At 45.0% G+C, this 17361-nt stretch overlaps 1 protein-coding gene across 1 annotated transcript in view; it reads right to left on the bottom strand.

Annotated features, from left to right (window-relative positions):
* myb (v-myb avian myeloblastosis viral oncogene homolog) overlaps positions 1 to 13479 on the bottom strand; it is an 18284-nt gene extending 4805 nt beyond the window's left edge. Inside the window, exons 1-6 of the mRNA XM_084315056.1 lie at positions 13378 to 13479; positions 11866 to 12138; positions 10223 to 10359; positions 9833 to 9947; positions 9327 to 9443; positions 8708 to 8803 (exon numbers count right to left, since the gene is read on the bottom strand). Coding sequence (XP_084171182.1) covers positions 8708 to 8803; positions 9327 to 9443; positions 9833 to 9947; positions 10223 to 10359; positions 11866 to 12138; positions 13378 to 13419 — 780 coding nt within the window. The 5' untranslated portion in view covers positions 13420 to 13479. The remainder of the gene's footprint in view (positions 1 to 8707; positions 8804 to 9326; positions 9444 to 9832; positions 9948 to 10222; positions 10360 to 11865; positions 12139 to 13377) is intronic.
* Between the last annotated feature and the right edge of the window lie 3882 nt (positions 13480 to 17361).

Below are 17361 nucleotides of genomic sequence, written 5' to 3' on the forward strand. Positions count from 1 at the left end.
CCATCTCTACTGTGTCTCCCTCTCAGCCTTCCTACTGTCTCAATAAAGAACATTCTCTCTTGTGTCTCCTCTACTCTGTCTCCCTCTCAGCCTTCCTACTGTCTCAATAAAGAACCGTCTCTCCTGTGTCTCCTCTACTCTGTCTCCCTCTCAGCCTTCCTACTGTCTCAATAAAGAACCATCTCTCCTGTGTCTCCCTCTCAGCCTTCCTACTGTCTCAATAAAGAACCATCTCTACTGTGTCTCCCTCTCAGCCTTCCTACTGTCTCAATAAAGAACCTTCTCTCCTGTGTCTCCTCTACTCTGTCTCCCTCTCAGCCTTCCTACTGTCTCAATAAAGAACCTTCTCTCCTGTGTCTCCTCTACTCTGTCTCCCTCTCAGCCTACCTACTGTCTCAATAAAGAACCTTCTCTCCTGTGTCTCCTCTACTCTGTCTCTCTCTCAGCCTTCCTACTGTCTCAATAAAGAACCTTCTCTCCTGTGTCTCCTCTACTGTGTCTCCCTCTCAGCCTTCCTACTGTCTCAATAAAGAACCTTCTCTCCTGTGTCTCCTCTACTGTGTCTCCCTCTCAGCCTCCCTACTGTCTCAATAAAGAACCTCTCCTGTGTCTCCTCTGCTCTGTCTCCCTCTCAGCCTTCCTACCGCCTCAATAAAGAACCTTCTCTCCTGCGTCTCTCCTATTCTGTCTCCGTCTCAGCCTTCCTACCGCCTCAATAAAGAACCTTCTCCCGTGTGTCTACACTACTCTGTCTCAATAAATAACCTTCTCTCCTGTGTCTACACTACTCTTACTGTAAACAAAGGTGTTCCACAAGGTTCTATTTTGGCCCCCGTCTTATTTTCCATCTTTATAAATGAACTAGGAAATGGGATAAACCCAGCACGTTTTCATTTATACGCCGATGATACAGTTGTTTACACAGTGGCTTCCTCTTTAACTCAGGCCATAGAGCTTCTACAGGATGCTTTTAATACACTACAACACTCCTTGCTAAGGCTAAGACTGGTCCTTAATGCAAAAAAGACCAAGTACATGACCTTCTCTCGCTCTCGAGCTAATACAGCTGTCCCCCTGATTCTGACACTGGAAGGGACATGCCTTGACAAAGTAGCATCCTATAAATATCTGGGCATATGGATTGATGAAAAGATGGCCTTTGATGTTCATATTGGGAACCTACTGAGAAAACTTAGACCTAAACTGGGCTTTTTCTTCCGGTTAAGCCATCCTAGGTTAAGCCAGGAAGAGAATTGTGCAGAGTTCCTTTCTGCCTGTATTAGACTATGGCGATGTAATCTATATGCATGCTCCTTCCTCCCTGCTTAAAAAGCTGGATTCTGCGTACCATACTGCCATACGTTTTGTAACAGGTGCAGGCTCTCGCACCCACCACTGCACTTTGTATCAGTCATTAGGATGGTCCTCTCTGTACCAAAGAAGACAATCACACATGTTGATTTTTATCCTTAAGTCATTGCTAGGTAAGCTGCCCTTATATATCTCCAGACTTCTGTCCTTTTATACTTGCTTTTTTAATACCAGACGAGCAGCAAATGGTATGCTGTTAAATGTTCCTTTGATGCAGTCAGAGCTTGGTAAAGCTGCATTCTCCCACTATGCTCCCTTTTTATGGAATACGCTGCAAGTGAAACTTTGTCTACAGGCACTTCCTACTGTGAATGCTTTTAAAGGTATGCTACGATTAGCCCTTTATGAAACATGTAACTGTTTTACCTGATGCTATTGTTGATGTGATTATGCTCCTTGCCACTGCACAAATGACCCTCTGTATTTATATTTGAATTGTATGTTTTTTGTTTAATGCCCTGTTTTATGTTGAAACTTGTTGTGTGTTGGTCAGGACTCCCTGGAAGAAGAGATCTTGTATCTCAATGGGACATTCCTGGATAAATAAAGGATAAAAAAAAAAAAAAAAAAAACCTTCTCCCCTGTGTCTACACTACTCTGTCTCAATAAAGAACCTTCTCCCTGTGTCTACACTACTCTGTCTCAATAAAGAACCTTCTCCCCTGTGTCTACACTACTCTGTCTCAATAAAGAACCTTCTCCCCTGTGTCTACACTACTCTGTCTCAATAAAGAACCTTCTCTCCTGTGTCTCCCCTACTCTGTCTCAATAAAGAACCTTCTCTCCTGTGTCTCCCCTACTCTGTACTACTGTCTCAATAAAGAACCTTCTCCCCTGTGTCTACACTACTCTGTCTCAATAAAGAACCTTCTCTCCTGTGTCTACACTACTCTGTCTCAATAAAGAACCTTCTCCCCTGTGTCTACACTACTCTGTCTCAATAAAGAACCTTCTCTCCTGTGTCTACACTACTCTGTCTCAATAAAGAACCTTCTCCCCTGTGTCTACACTACTCTGTCTCAATAAAGAACCTTCTCCCCTGTGTCTACACTACTCTGTCTCAATAAAGAACCTTCTCTCCTGTGTCTCCCCTACTCTGTCTCAATAAAGAACCTTCTCTCCTGTGTCTCCCCTACTCTGTACTACTGTCTCAATAAAGAACCTTCTCCCCTGTGTCTACACTACTCTGTCTCAATAAAGAACCTTCTCTCCTGTGTCTCCCCTACTCTGTCTCAATAAAAAACCTTCTCCCCTGTGTCTACACTACTCTGTCTCAATAAATAACCTTCTCCCCTGTGTCTACACTACTCTGTCTCAATAAAGAACCTTCTCTCCTGTGTCTACACTACTCTGTCTCAATAAAGAACCTTCTCTCCTGTGTCTCCCCTACTCTGTACTACTGTCTCAATAAAGAACCTTCTCCCCTGTGTCTACACTACTCTGTCTCAATAAAGAACCTTCTCTCCTGTGTCTACACTACTCTGTCTCAATAAAGAACCTTCTCCCCTGTGTCTACACTACTCTGTCTCAATAAAGAACCTTCTCTCCTGTGTCTACACTACTCTGTCTCAATAAAGAACCTTCTCCCCTGTGTCTGCCCTACTCTGTCTCAATAAAGAACCTTCTCCCCTGTGTCTACACTACTCTGTACTACTGTCTCAATAAAGAACCTTCTCTCCTGTGTCTCCCCTACTCTGTACTACTGTCTCAATAAAGAACCTTCTCCCCTGTGTCTACACTACTCTGTCTCAATAAAGAACCTTCTCCCCTGTGTCTACACTACTCTGTCTCAATAAAGAACCTTCTCCCCTGTGTCTACACTACTCTGTCTCAATAAAGAACCTTCTCCCCTGTGTCTACACTACTCTGTCTCAATAAAGAACCTTCTCCCCTGTGTCTACACTACTCTGTCTCAATAAAGAACCTTCTCCCCTGTGTCTACACTACTCTGTCTCAATAAAGAACCTTCTCCCCTGTGTCTCCCCTACTCTGTCTCAATAAAGAACCTTCTCCCCTGTGTCTCCCCTACTCTGTCTCAATAAAGAACCTTCTCTCCTGTGTCTACACTACTCTGTCTCAATAAAGAACCTTCTCCCCTGTGTCTCCCCTACTCTGTCTCAATAAAGAACCTTCTCCCCTGTGTCTCCCCTACTCTGTCTCAATAAAGAACCTTCTCCCCTGTGTCTCCCCTACTCTGTCTCAATAAAAAACCTTCTCCCCTGTGTCTACACTACTCTGTCTCAATAAAGAACCTTCTCCCCTGTGTCTCCCCTACTCTGTCTCAATAAAGAACCTTCTCTCCTGTGTCTACACTACTCTGTCTCAATAAAGAACCTTCTCCCCTGTGTCTACACTACTCTGTCTCAATAAAAAACCTTCTCCCCTGTGTCTACACTACTCTGTCTCAATAAAGAACCTTCTCTCCTGTGTCTCCCCTACTCTGTCTCAATAAAGAACCTTCTCTCCTGTGTCTCCCCTACTCTGTCTCAATAAAGAACCTTCTCTCCTGTGTCTCCCCTACTCTGTCTCAATAAAGAACCTTCTCTCCTGTGTCTCCCCTACTCTGTACTACTGTCTCAATAAAGAACCTTCTCCCCTGTGTCTACACTACTCTGTCTCAATAAAGAACCTTCTCTCCTGTGTCTACACTACTCTGTCTCAATAAAGAACCTTCTCCCCTGTGTCTACACTACTCTGTCTCAATAAAGAACCTTCTCTCCTGTGTCTACACTACTCTGTACTACTGTCTCAATAAAGAACCTTCTCCCCTGTGTCTACACTACTCTGTACTACTGTCTCAATAAAGAACCTTCTCCCCTGTGTCTACACTACTCTGTCTCAATAAAGAACCTTCTCTCCTGTGTCTCCCCTACTCTGTACTACTGTCTCAATAAAGAACCTTCTCCCCTGTGTCTACACTACTCTGTCTCAATAAAGAACCTTCTCTCCTGTGTCTACACTACTCTGTCTCAATAAAGAACCTTCTCCCCTGTGTCTACACTACTCTGTCTCAATAAAGAACCTTCTCTCCTGTGTCTACACTACTCTGTCTCAATAAAGAACCTTCTCCCCTGTGTCTGCCCTACTCTGTCTCAATAAAGAACCTTCTCCCCTGTGTCTACACTACTCTGTACTACTGTCTCAATAAAGAACCTTCTCTCCTGTGTCTCCCCTACTCTGTACTACTGTCTCAATAAAGAACCTTCTCCCCTGTGTCTACACTACTCTGTCTCAATAAAGAACCTTCTCCCCTGTGTCTACACTACTCTGTCTCAATAAAGAACCTTCTCCCCTGTGTCTACACTACTCTGTCTCAATAAAGAACCTTCTCCCCTGTGTCTACACTACTCTGTCTCAATAAAGAACCTTCTCCCCTGTGTCTACACTACTCTGTCTCAATAAAGAACCTTCTCCCCTGTGTCTACACTACTCTGTCTCAATAAAGAACCTTCTCCCCTGTGTCTCCCCTACTCTGTCTCAATAAAGAACCTTCTCCCCTGTGTCTCCCCTACTCTGTCTCAATAAAGAACCTTCTCTCCTGTGTCTACACTACTCTTTCTCAATAAAGAACCTTCTCCCCTGTGTCTCCCCTACTCTGTCTCAATAAAGAACCTTCTCCCCTGTGTCTCCCCTACTCTGTCTCAATAAAGAACCTTCTCCCCTGTGTCTCCCCTACTCTGTCTCAATAAAAAACCTTCTCCCCTGTGTCTACACTACTCTGTCTCAATAAAGAACCTTCTCCCCTGTGTCTCCCCTACTCTGTCTCAATAAAGAACCTTCTCTCCTGTGTCTACACTACTCTGTCTCAATAAAGAACCTTCTCCCCTGTGTCTACACTACTCTGTCTCAATAAAAAACCTTCTCCCCTGTGTCTACACTACTCTGTCTCAATAAAGAACCTTCTCTCCTGTGTCTCCCCTACTCTGTCTCAATAAAGAACCTTCTCTCCTGTGTCTCCCCTACTCTGTCTCAATAAAGAACCTTCTCTCCTGTGTCTCCCCTACTCTGTCTCAATAAAGAACCTTCTCTCCTGTGTCTCCCCTACTCTGTACTACTGTCTCAATAAAGAACCTTCTCCCCTGTGTCTACACTACTCTGTCTCAATAAAGAACCTTCTCTCCTGTGTCTACACTACTCTGTCTCAATAAAGAACCTTCTCCCCTGTGTCTACACTACTCTGTCTCAATAAAGAACCTTCTCTCCTGTGTCTACACTACTCTGTACTACTGTCTCAATAAAGAACCTTCTCCCCTGTGTCTACACTACTCTGTACTACTGTCTCAATAAAGAACCTTCTCCCCTGTGTCTACACTACTCTGTCTCAATAAAGAACCTTCTCTCCTGTGTCTACACTACTCTGTCTCAATAAAGAACCTTCTCCCCTGTGTCTACACTACTCTGTCTCAATAAAGAACCTTCTCCCCTGTGTCTACACTACTCTGTCTCAATAAAGAACCTTCTCCCCTGTGTCTCCCCTACTCTGTCTCAATAAAGAACCTTCTCTCCTGTGTCTACACTACTCTGTCTCAATAAAGAACCTTCTCCCCTGTGTCTACACTACTCTGTCTCAATAAAGAACCTTCTCCCCTGTGTCTACACTACTCTGTCTCAATAAAGAACCTTCTCCCCTGTGTCTACACTACTCTGTCTCAATAAAGAACCTTTTCCCCTGTGTCTCCCCTACTCTGTCTCAATAAAGAACCTTCTCCCCTGTGTCTCCCCTACTCTGTCTCAATAAAGAACCTTCTCTCCTGTGTCTACACTACTCTGTCTCAATAAAGAACCTTCTCCCCTGTGTCTCCCCTACTCTGTCTCAATAAAGAACCTTTTCTCCTGTGTCTCCCCTACTCTGTACTACTGTCTCAATAAAGAACCTTCTCCCCTGTGTCTACACTACTCTGTCTCAATAAAAAACCTTCTCCCCTGTGTCTCCACTACTCTGTCTCAATAAAGAACCTTCTCCCCTGTGTCTCCCCTACTCTGTCTCAATAAAGAACCTTCTCTCCTGTGTCTCCCCTACTCTGTACTACTGTCTCAATAAAGAACCTTCTCCCTGCGTCTACACTACTCTGTCTCAATAAAGAACCTTCTCCCCTGTGTCTCCCCTACTCTGTACTACTGTCTCAATAAAGAACCTTCTCTCCTGTGTCTCCCCTACTCTGTACTACTGTCTCAATAAAGAACCTTCTCCCTGCGTCTACACTACTCTGTCTCAATAAAGAACCTTCTCTCCTGTGTCTACACTACTCTGTCTCAATAAAGAACCTTCTCCCCTGTGTCTACACTACTCTGTCTCAATAAAGAACCTTCTCCCCTGTGTCTCCCCTACTCTGTCTCAATAAAGAACCTTCTCCCCTGTGTCTACACTACTCTGTCTCAATAAAGAACCTTCTCCCCTGTGTCTCCCCTACTCTGTCTCAATAAAGAACCTTCTCTCCTGTGTCTACACTACTCTGTCTCAATAAAGAACCTTCTCCCCTGTGTCTCCCCTACTCTGTCTCAATAAAGAACCTTCTCCCCTGTGTCTACACTACTCTGTCTCAATAAAGAACCTTCTCCCCTGTGTCTCCCCTACTCTGTCTCAATAAAGAACCTTCTCCCCTGTGTCTACACTACTCTGTCTCAATAAAGAACCTTCTCCCCTGTGTCTACACTACTCTGTCTCAATAAAGAACCTTCTCCCCTGTGTCTACACTACTCTGTCTCAATAAAGAACCTTCTCTCCTGTGTCTACACTACTCTGTCTCAATAAAGAACCTTCTCCCCTGTGTCTCCCCTACTCTGTCTCAATAAAGAACCTTCTCTCCTGTGTCTACACTACTCTGTCTCAATAAAGAACCTTCTCTCCTGTGTCTACACTACTCTGTCTCAATAAAGAACCTTCTCCCCTGTGTCTACACTACTCTGTCTCAATAAAGAACCTTCTCCCCTGTGTCTACACTACTCTGTACTACTGTCTCAATAAAGAACCGTCTCCCCTGTGTATCCCCTATTCTGTACCATCTCAAGTCTCAAACATTCAGACCTATTCAGAGTTAATTATATTGTTTACGCTGTTTATTTTTTCCTCATAATTGTATATTCAGACCCAGAATTGTATTGCCTATATTTATGTCTTTCTACTATTATCCTGCCCATACCTGTACCTCCCCGCCCCCCTCCCCCATGTTGCTATGATGCCTGAATTTCAATCAATCAAGGAATATCTTATCTTATCTTATCTAAACCCTGGTGGTGCCTGCTGCTTGGGGAGGTGTCGGGTGACCTGACACCTATCTTATCTTAAAGCATCAGCCAAATATAAATGTGTTACGTTACGAACATCACAGTACAAGCTAAAAAAAAAGTCAAGAAGGAAGTTCAGCATACATTCCGTCGCTATGGTGAGTTTTGCAATTTCCCCCCACTGAGGCGTTGAGGTCAGGATGGAGGGTGGGGGAGGGTTAGGGTTAGGGCCACTGAGGCGTTGAGGTTAGGATGGAGGGTGGGGACGGCTCTGTCAGCAGTCATGGGGGACTTAAAACCCACATGGCCAGAAGGTAGGGCCAGAAGATATGACGGATATGTAGGTATACCGTCATGGATCCATGGTACACTGTATACATATCTTGAGAAAATATATACATACTGTATATTTTTAAGTGAAAAGTGAAAGGTGAAAGGTCACCCTGTGGAATGGGCTAGAGGATGAACTAAAATATTCTGAAAACATAAATCAATTCAAATCTAGACTAAATAAATCTATTTTCGATAGGTACAGAAGGGAAGAAGAGCTTTAATTGCATTTAATTAATAAATAAAAAACATATGATACCGTATTGTACGTTATATCATATTACGTTATATAATCATATTATAATTAATTTGTATATTATACTAAACTATATTTACACTATAGTGTACACTATACACTATTATAATATGGTACTATATTATATTGTATATATCATGTACTATATATCTCATATCACATTATATATGTGTTGTATACACTATTATATACTATATACTATTATATATACTATTATATACTGCAGGTATACTATACTGTAATGTGTACTGTAATGTGTACTATATGTATGTACTGTAATGTGTACTATATGTATGTACTACGTATGTAAATGTACGAAAATTCAAATAAAAAAGAAAGGAAAAAAAGAAACGTACGTCTTCAGGAGTATAGGGCCCGACAAGCCTAGTGATTCTCCCTTCAGCCCTTTTCGGACAATTGGACAATGCTGCAATAGCAGCTGGCGATTTATGGAATGACCATTGTTATGTGTCCAAAACCCGAAATAAAAAATAACTGAACTGAACTGAACTGAACTGAACTTACGGGTACTTCCTGGGTGTGGCCGGAGGGCGAGAAGAGCTGTGTGTGGAGGTCTTGTCCCTCCCACTGCATGCAGGGGCTTCTCTCACTGGACGACTCCTACAGGAAACCCCCGAAACACAACACGCCATTGGTCATACAGCTACCATCATGTGATTGGGTTATGTACACCTAACATCTGTCTTGGCCCGGGGGGGAGGGGTTGCCCTTTGGCTGTGCCCACGTGGGGAAAACCTGAGCGTTCAAATCCAGGCAGATTACAAATGTATATCAAACGCCTGTATTAAGATACACCTTTATGTAGAGCAACTCTAACATCACAATCACTTATTTTAAACAACTACACTAACTCCTGTCTATTGTCAAATGAGTTCAACAACAACAAGATATTGGGAAAACCCCAGATATACTAAACAAATAGTCACAATTTCCAGGACAGCTGTACAGGTATTGGCAAACTTGCGACTTTTGTTTTCCTAATACAAAACCTAAAAGTTATTGTCTCTTTCTGTGGGTGTATAGATAATACAGTGCTTGTGTATGTGTATGTGTATGTGATTGTGCGCGCGTGTGTCTGTGCACGTGTGTGAGTGTGATGTATACGTGTGAGAGTGGAAATTACCTCTTGTTTGATCTTCTTCAGAGGGGGCTGCTCGTTTGGCGACCCCCCCGCTGAGATGGCACACTCCATAGGCTCTTGCTTGATGGACTCTATCATCTCATGGTCCAAAGGGGAGTTCTGAAAAAAAGAAATTCCCCAGTGAGTAAGTGACCACAGAGAGAGAGCACAGTGGTTGTTTTAAGAGACAAACTGAAGGTTAAGGAAGTCACAGGGTATTTTGTCATGTCAGCTTTTTTATTTTAAACAAAAAAAAAGTCTCCATAAAACATTGCATGGATGTAGATTTAATCAGCATACAGCATACTGTAGTTACTCAGTGTGACATCAATTTCAACACATGTGTGTGCTATCTGTAATGTACATACATGCAAGTGATGTATGTGCAGCCCGTGTGTTTGTGTGTGTGTGTATGTGTGTGTGTATGTGTGTGTGTGCGCGTGCGTGCATGTGTGTGTGTCTGTGTGTGTGTGCGCGTGCGTGCATGTGTGTGTGTCTGTGTTTCTCACCAGTATTTTCAGGGGTCCGTACTTGGCCTCTTGCAAGGCCAAAGCTGACCTAAAGGGAGTGGGCGTGCGAGGGGACGACTCCATGATAGAACGACGAATATTTGGAGTTCTGAACCTGAGGAGAGAGAGGGAGAGAGAGAGAGAGAGAGAGAGAGAGAGAGAGAGAGAGAGAGAGAGAGAGAGAGAGAGAATGTGACTTTTAATTTGAAAAACACCATAATTGATTATATATGAATAATATATAATTGATATAAAATAAATAACCTAATCTCACACACACCCCACATTTATATAGAATAGAATAGAATAGAATAGATAAATTAAGATATTGATAAACATGTATTCATCCCCCAATAGGGAGATTCAGAAATCCTGAATAGAGGAGCTTACATGTCATTCTCTTTCTGGGGTCGGAGGGCGTGGTCGCGGTGTAGGTGTGCGACCATCAGGGGCTTGGAGTCCACGGGCGAGCCCATTGGCAGACTGTCGCTGTCCGAGTGTTCCGGGCTTGTTGATTGGTTGAGAAACTGTGACACACAAGAGAGAGAAGAGAGAAGAAAATAATAGTTTACACGAGAGGAAGGCTGCAGTGGTTGTATGTGTCCAGTTAGGTAGAGAGAGACAGTCTAAACCAGGGGTTCTCAAACTACGGGTCTCAACCCAAAGTGGGGTCGTGGGTAGGTGACAGTAATTGACAAGAAAAAAAAAGAAAAAAAAACTATTCTGGCAACATATTCCGGCTAAATATGCCTCGTTTTATAAATGTGTATTGATAACATAGTGCTGTAATTAAATGTTCTTTTTTTTTTTTTTTTTTTTTTGGTCTTTTTCCCCCTCCATTTTCCTCCGATTTTCTCCCATCCCAATGTTAGTCGTATGCCAATTCCCAGTCCCTTCCTGGTCGCTGCGCACTTACCCCCCACAGTCAGATCATCTGGGAGAGTGGAGGCTATCACGTGCTTCCTCCGACACACGTCCAGCCAATCAACCGCTTCTTTTCACCTGGCAGCGCGGATTCTCATCGAGAGGGCGTAGCGTGTGGGAGGACCACACTATCCCCCTCGAGTCCTATCCGCGCTTAGCAGGCGCCCCGACCGAACTGTAGGAGTCGCTGTTTACAACGACCCGGACCCACCCCGCCAGCTTCTCCCACCCTCTAATACAGCCAATTGTATTAGTGCAGACGGCCAGCCAAGCTGGTGACAACCCCGGGGCTGTGAGCTGGATTCGAACAGCTCCGGGGCTGGTGACGAACGCAATCTCCACTCGGCCACCTAACCGCCCTGTAATTAAATGTTCTAATAAATATGCATGATCAAGTTCAACAACGTTGTGCTTTTATTTTGATATTCCTTAATTCCACATTGAAATTACACGATACATTAAGTGTGGGGTCACCAAAATAAATCCTAAATAAAATGGGGTTGTGGTATAAAAAAAAGTTTGAGAACCCCTGATCTAAACCAACAACAATCATAGGTGGATCATGAGAGCAAACTGAAGGGAAACGGAGGAAATGACTGTGAGACGTATAGAGAATAAGAGAGAAGGAGAATAAAAAGTAGAGAGAGAGACGAATGGATGTTGGATAATGAGGCACACTGATTAGTCCAGGATGATTGTTTTTCGATGATGTCATCAGACGACAGGTTGATGACTGGATGGATTCTGATCAAACTTTAGCTGGGTTGCTTAGCTACCTGCGAGGGTGAAAAGGGCAGGTTTCTGGCTGGAGAACGCTTGGGAGACGAGCAGACCACACCAGCCAGTGAAATTGCACCTTGAGTGGTTCCCGAGCCCTGATTGGGCAGAGAGGCCTCATCCAATGAGGAGAGGCTCTGGGGGAAAAGGGGCGGGAGCAAGGGGTCAAGGCCCACTATTGGGTAAAAAACTATGCCTTTTCTATAACTTTTCTTTAACTAACATTTGCTACCACTTTTCTTCATTTTGGAAACATCTATTAGAGTAGAAAACGAGGAAAACCGAAAGACAGAGTACTAAACTAAATACGAAACAAGTACGCAAACTCTTACCGAGTCAATGACAGAGTCCATGTACTCTGGCAGAGTACTGCTGTGGTGGCTGTTGCTGTTGTTGTTGCTGTTGTTGTTGTTGTTGTTGTTGTTGCAGTTATTGCTGTTGTTGCCATGGGCACGCAACAACGCAGCGCTCTCCTCAGGTAGGCAGCCTTGGTCGCGGGCCGGGGGGGCGGTGGCCTGGTGGTAACGATGCAACGCCATGGTGACGCCCTCTAAGCTGTCCGTCAAAGAGCTCTGGTTGACCCAGCTGGGATACGGTAGGTTGATCTGAGAGAGAGATAGATTGAAACATTTATCAATGAATATGATCAGGTACGTGAAATATCAAGTCAAAAGAAAGAAAACACGAGAAAGGAAAGCTAGAAAGAGGTAGAGGGTGCATGTGTGAACAGATGATGGAGAGAGTGAGAGTGAGAGGGAGAGAGATACAGAGACAGAGACAGAGAGAGAGAGAGGAGAGAGAGAGAGAGAGAGAGAGAGAGAGAGAGAGAGAGAGAGAGAGAGAGAGAGAGAGAGAGAGAGAAAGGAAAAGCTAGAAAGAGGTAAAGGGTGTGTGAACAGATGAAGGAGAGAGAGAGAGAGCACGAGAGAGATAGAGAGAGAGAGAGAGAGAGAGAGAGAGAGAGAGAGAGAGAGAGAGAGAGAGAGAGAGAGAGAGAGAGAGAGAGAGAGAGAGAGAGAGAGAGAGAGAAAGGAAAGCTAGAAAGAGGTAGAGGGTGTGAACAGATGAAGGAGAGAGAGAGAGAGAGAGAGAGAGAGAGAGAGAGAGAGAGAGAGAGAGAGAGAGAGAGAGAGAGAGAGAGAGAGAGAGAGAAAGGAAAGCTAGAAAGAGGTAAAGGGTGTGTGAACAGATGAAGGAGAGAGAGAGAGAGAGAGAGAGAGAGAGAGAGAGAGAGAGAGAGAGAGAGAGAGAGAGAGAGAGAGAAAAGGAAAGCTAGAAAGAGGTAAAGGGTGTGAGAACAGATGAAGGAGAGAGAGAGAGAGAACGAGAGAGGAGAGAGAGAGAAAAGGAAAGTTAGAAAGAGGTAGAGGGTGTGAACAGATGGAGAGAGAGAGAGGAACTTGTGTGTAAACGTGGAGGCTGTAGTGGGGGTGGGGGGGGGGTTGCACAAGGAGTCTCACACAAACACACACAAGATAAGGTCCTATTTCATCACTTCTGCAGAAACAGACCCCCCCAGATGTTTCCTCCTCGTACACACTCACACAAACACACACGCACTCACGCACACACTGTTCCACCACTGACCGGGGTCAGCACAGATGCACACATAAATCGTGTTGTCACACTTTCACAGGTCTACTGGCGCGCACACACACACACACACACACACACACACACACACACACACACACACACACACACACACACACACACACACACACACACACACACACACACACACACACACACACACACACACACACACACACACACACACACACACACACACACACACACACACACACACACACACACACACACACACACACACATACACTTACTGGTAGTGATGGTTGGCCTCTAAGTTCGTTCTCGGTCGACATGAGCAGCAGTTCAATCTCCTTCACCCTCTTCTCTTTCTCTGGGTCCTCCTCACTATAGTGTCTCTGAGAGAGAGAGAGAGAGAGAGAGAGAGAGAGAGAGAGAGAGAGAGAGAGAGAGGAGGGAGGGAGACAGAGAAAGACAGAGAGAGAGAGACAGAGTTGAGTTTATTTTATCTCGAACAATCAACCATATAAAAAACACAATAAAACACAAAACACAAAAAAGCACACGTTGCAAAAGCCAAGTTTACAATGTTGTGATAGATCTATCTATCTATCTATCTATCTATCTATCTATCTATCTATCTATCTATCTATCTATCTATCTATCTATCTATCTATCTATCTATCTATCTATCTATCTATCTATCTATCTATCTATCTATCTATCTATCTATCTATCTATCTATCTATCTATCTATCTATCTATCTATCTATCTATCTATCTATCTATCTATCTATCTAATTTCAATGTGGAATTAAGGAATATCAAAATAAAAGCACACGTTGTTGAACTCGATCATGCATATTTATTAGAACATTTTATTACAGCACTATGTTATCAATACACATTTATAAATGAGGCATATTTAGCCAAAATATGTTGCCAGAACATAAAAGAAAAAGCCAATACGCGACCCCACTGTCACCTATACCCACGACCCCACTTTGGGTCGCGACCCGTAGTTTGAGAACCGCTGATCTATAGAGACCTTCAAGTGGGTTTTCAAAAGAAGGCGAGTGTAGTGTAAACCTGCGTACGTACATATTGCGAATAAAGTTTTCAGACAGCCAACGCCTGGTGAGCCACCTCTGAGCACAATCTCACACCCCGCCCAATTTTCTTGATCCTCCAATTGCAACTGTTGCTTCCCTCTGACAAACTTTGTTTTATCCAATCACGACAACAGCTGTGGCAAGTGCAGAGCCTGTCGGCTCATGAACGGGGACGGCGAGAGCTTTGTCCATTTAACAGCCGACACGTTCTGCCTTTTGCATTCTTTTGAAAATGTACTCAATGATGATGAAGATGGCGCCGCAACGAACGGCTGCCTGTCTGTGCGCTCCGTCGAGACTGTGCTTACTTTTGTTAATATTTATAGTTTTTAGAGTTTTGTTTGTACCAACTGTTGGTGCATTTAATGTGTATGACCGTCAGTCACTCATAGACATTGCATTACGGGAAACTTACCAACTGGATTACTCACTGGACCAGCTTTCCGAACCGCAACAATGGCCTGAAGAAATTCTCCGGAGATTAGGACCAGATCCTTTGTTCCTTGATCCCAGGAACAGAGGACCCAGACGGCGAGGAAAGAGAGCTGGAGTCCGTAACAGGCTGAGAACCAGGCGGCACAGGACACCACTACCCAGTATATTGCTAGCCAATGTACAATCAATTGACAATAAACTGGATGACATCCGAGCAAGGATTCAATACCAAAGAGACGTTAGGGACTGCAACGTTCTCTGCTTCACTGAAACGTGGCTCACGCCGGAGGTTCCAGACCACGCAATTCAACCAGCCGATCACTTCTTTATCCATCGCAAGGATCGGACATCAGAGTCCGGTAAACAACGTGGAGGAGGTATTGCCTTCATGTTTAACAAAAATTGGAGCGATCCAACTAACGTGAAGGAATTATCCAACCACTGCTGCCCAGACCTGGAATATATAACCATCAAGTGTCGTCCTTTCTTCCTCCCGAGGGAGTTAACGGCGATCATCCTGATCGGAGTGTATATTCCACCGCAAGCCAGCAACAACGCCGCGCTCTCCAGACTCCACGACGAGGTAAATAGAATACAAGTGGCGAACGTTAACGCCGCCATTTTGGTGCTGGGCGATTTCAACAGCGCCAATCTGAGAAAGGTCTTACCTGACTTCTATCAGCATGTGACTTGCAACACCAGAGGCGGTAACATCCTAGATCACTGTTACACGCAATTTAAAGGTGGCTACAAGGCTCATTCTGATAGTGGCTTTGGTAAATCAGATCACGCGTCAATCTTTCTTTCACCAAAGTACAAACAGAGAATTAAAAGTACTCCTGTAGTCTCGCGAGAGGTGCAGAAATGGGATTTGACGTCAGAGGAGACGCTCCGGTCTGTGTTTCACTACACAGACTGGAATGTGTTCCGCGACACAGATAACATTAATGTCTACACGGAGACAGTGCTGGACTATGTTTGTACTAGGGTGGAAGAAACAATCCCCACTACCAAAATGAGAGTTTACCCAAATCAAAAACCCTGGGTAGACAAATCCGTCCGTGAAGCTCTGAGAGAGCGCACCAAAGCATACAACGACGGCCTAGTGGCAGGCAACATGAATGACCACAAGGTGGCGCGATACAACGTAAGGAGGACAGTGTCAGAGGCCAAACGGCGCTACAGGGATAAAATTGAACTCCAGTTTGAACAAGCTGACTCTAGAGCTATGTGGCAGGGGCTCAAAACGATGACAGACTACAAAGGCGCCTCCCTCAAACTGAACAGTGACATCTCCTTAGCAAATGACCTCAATACCTTCTATGCGAGGTTTGATGCTGGTAATAACAACACCAGCTCACAAGCCACGGCAATGGGGGGGGGGGGGGGTCGGCTGCTGATGGAGGCGCAGTGTTCAGGGTAACAGAGCATGAGGTGAGGCGGACCTTTAAAAAAGTGAATATCAGGAAGGCAGCAGGTCCGGACGGCATCCCCGGCCGCGTCCTAAAAGTCTGTGCCGACCAACTGGCCCCAGTATTCACTGACATATTTAACCTGTCCTTAGAACAGGCTGTCATCCCCACCTGCCTGAAGAAGTCCACTATTATCCCTGTACCCAAAAAATCCAAGCCTGCTTGCCTCAACGACTACCGCCCTGTAGCTCTCACCTCCATAGCCATGAAGTGCTTTGAGAAGCTAGTAAAGGGCTACATCTGCTCCTCCCTCCCCATCAACATGGACCCCCTGCAATTTGCATACCGCCCCAACAGGTCCACGGAGGACGCCATAGCCCATGTGCTGCACACAGCAGCATCACACCTGGACAAGAGGCAGGGGAACTATGTGAGAATGCTATTCATCGACTACAGCTCGGCATTCAATACCATAGTCCCCTCCATACTCATAGCCAAGCTCAGGGACCTGGGCTTGGGCTATGACCTCTGCCAGTGGGTCTTGGACTTCCTGACTGGCAGACCCCAGGTGGTGAGAGCAGGCAACTGCACCTCCTCATCCATCACCCTCAACATAGGGGCCCCCCAGGGCTGTGTTCTGAGTCCCCTCCTCTACTCCCTGTACACACACGACTGTGTGGCTCAGCGGAGTAGCAATACAATCATCAAATTGGCTGACGACACAGTGGTGGTGGGCCTGATCTCTGCCAACGACGAGAGGGCCTACCTGGAAGAGGTCAAGGTCCTGGCGGGATGGTGCCAGGAAAACAGCCTCTCCCTGAACGTCAGCAAAACAAAGGAGATGATTGTGGACTTCAGGAGGTCGGGGGTCAAGGACTACAGCCCCCTCAGCATCGACGGGGCACCGGTTGAGAGAGTCAACAGCTTTAAGTACCTCGGAGCCTACATATCCGAGGACTTGACATGGACCACACACATTGACAGTGTTGTGAAGAAGGCACGACAACGCCTCTACTTCCTCAGGCGCCTAAGGAAGTTCCAAGTCAGTCAGAAGATCCTTAAGAACTTCTACTCATGTACAATAGAGAGCATCTTGACCGGCAACATCACCTCCTGGTTTGGGAATAGCACTGCACAAGACCGAAGCAGACTACAAAGAGTGACACGTTCAGCCGAACGCACAATTGGAGGGGGGCTCCCCACCCTCCAGAACATTTACAACAAGCGTTGCAAGGGCAAGGCTAAGAGAATCATCAAAGACTCCAGTCACCCGAACAACTGCCTCTTTGAACTGCTGCGGTCAGGCAAGCGATACCGG

The sequence above is a fragment of the Notolepis coatsorum genome, assembly GCF_963971535.1.
Source record: "Notolepis coatsorum genome assembly, chromosome: 5".
NCBI lineage: Eukaryota > Metazoa > Chordata > Actinopteri > Aulopiformes > Paralepididae > Notolepis > Notolepis coatsorum.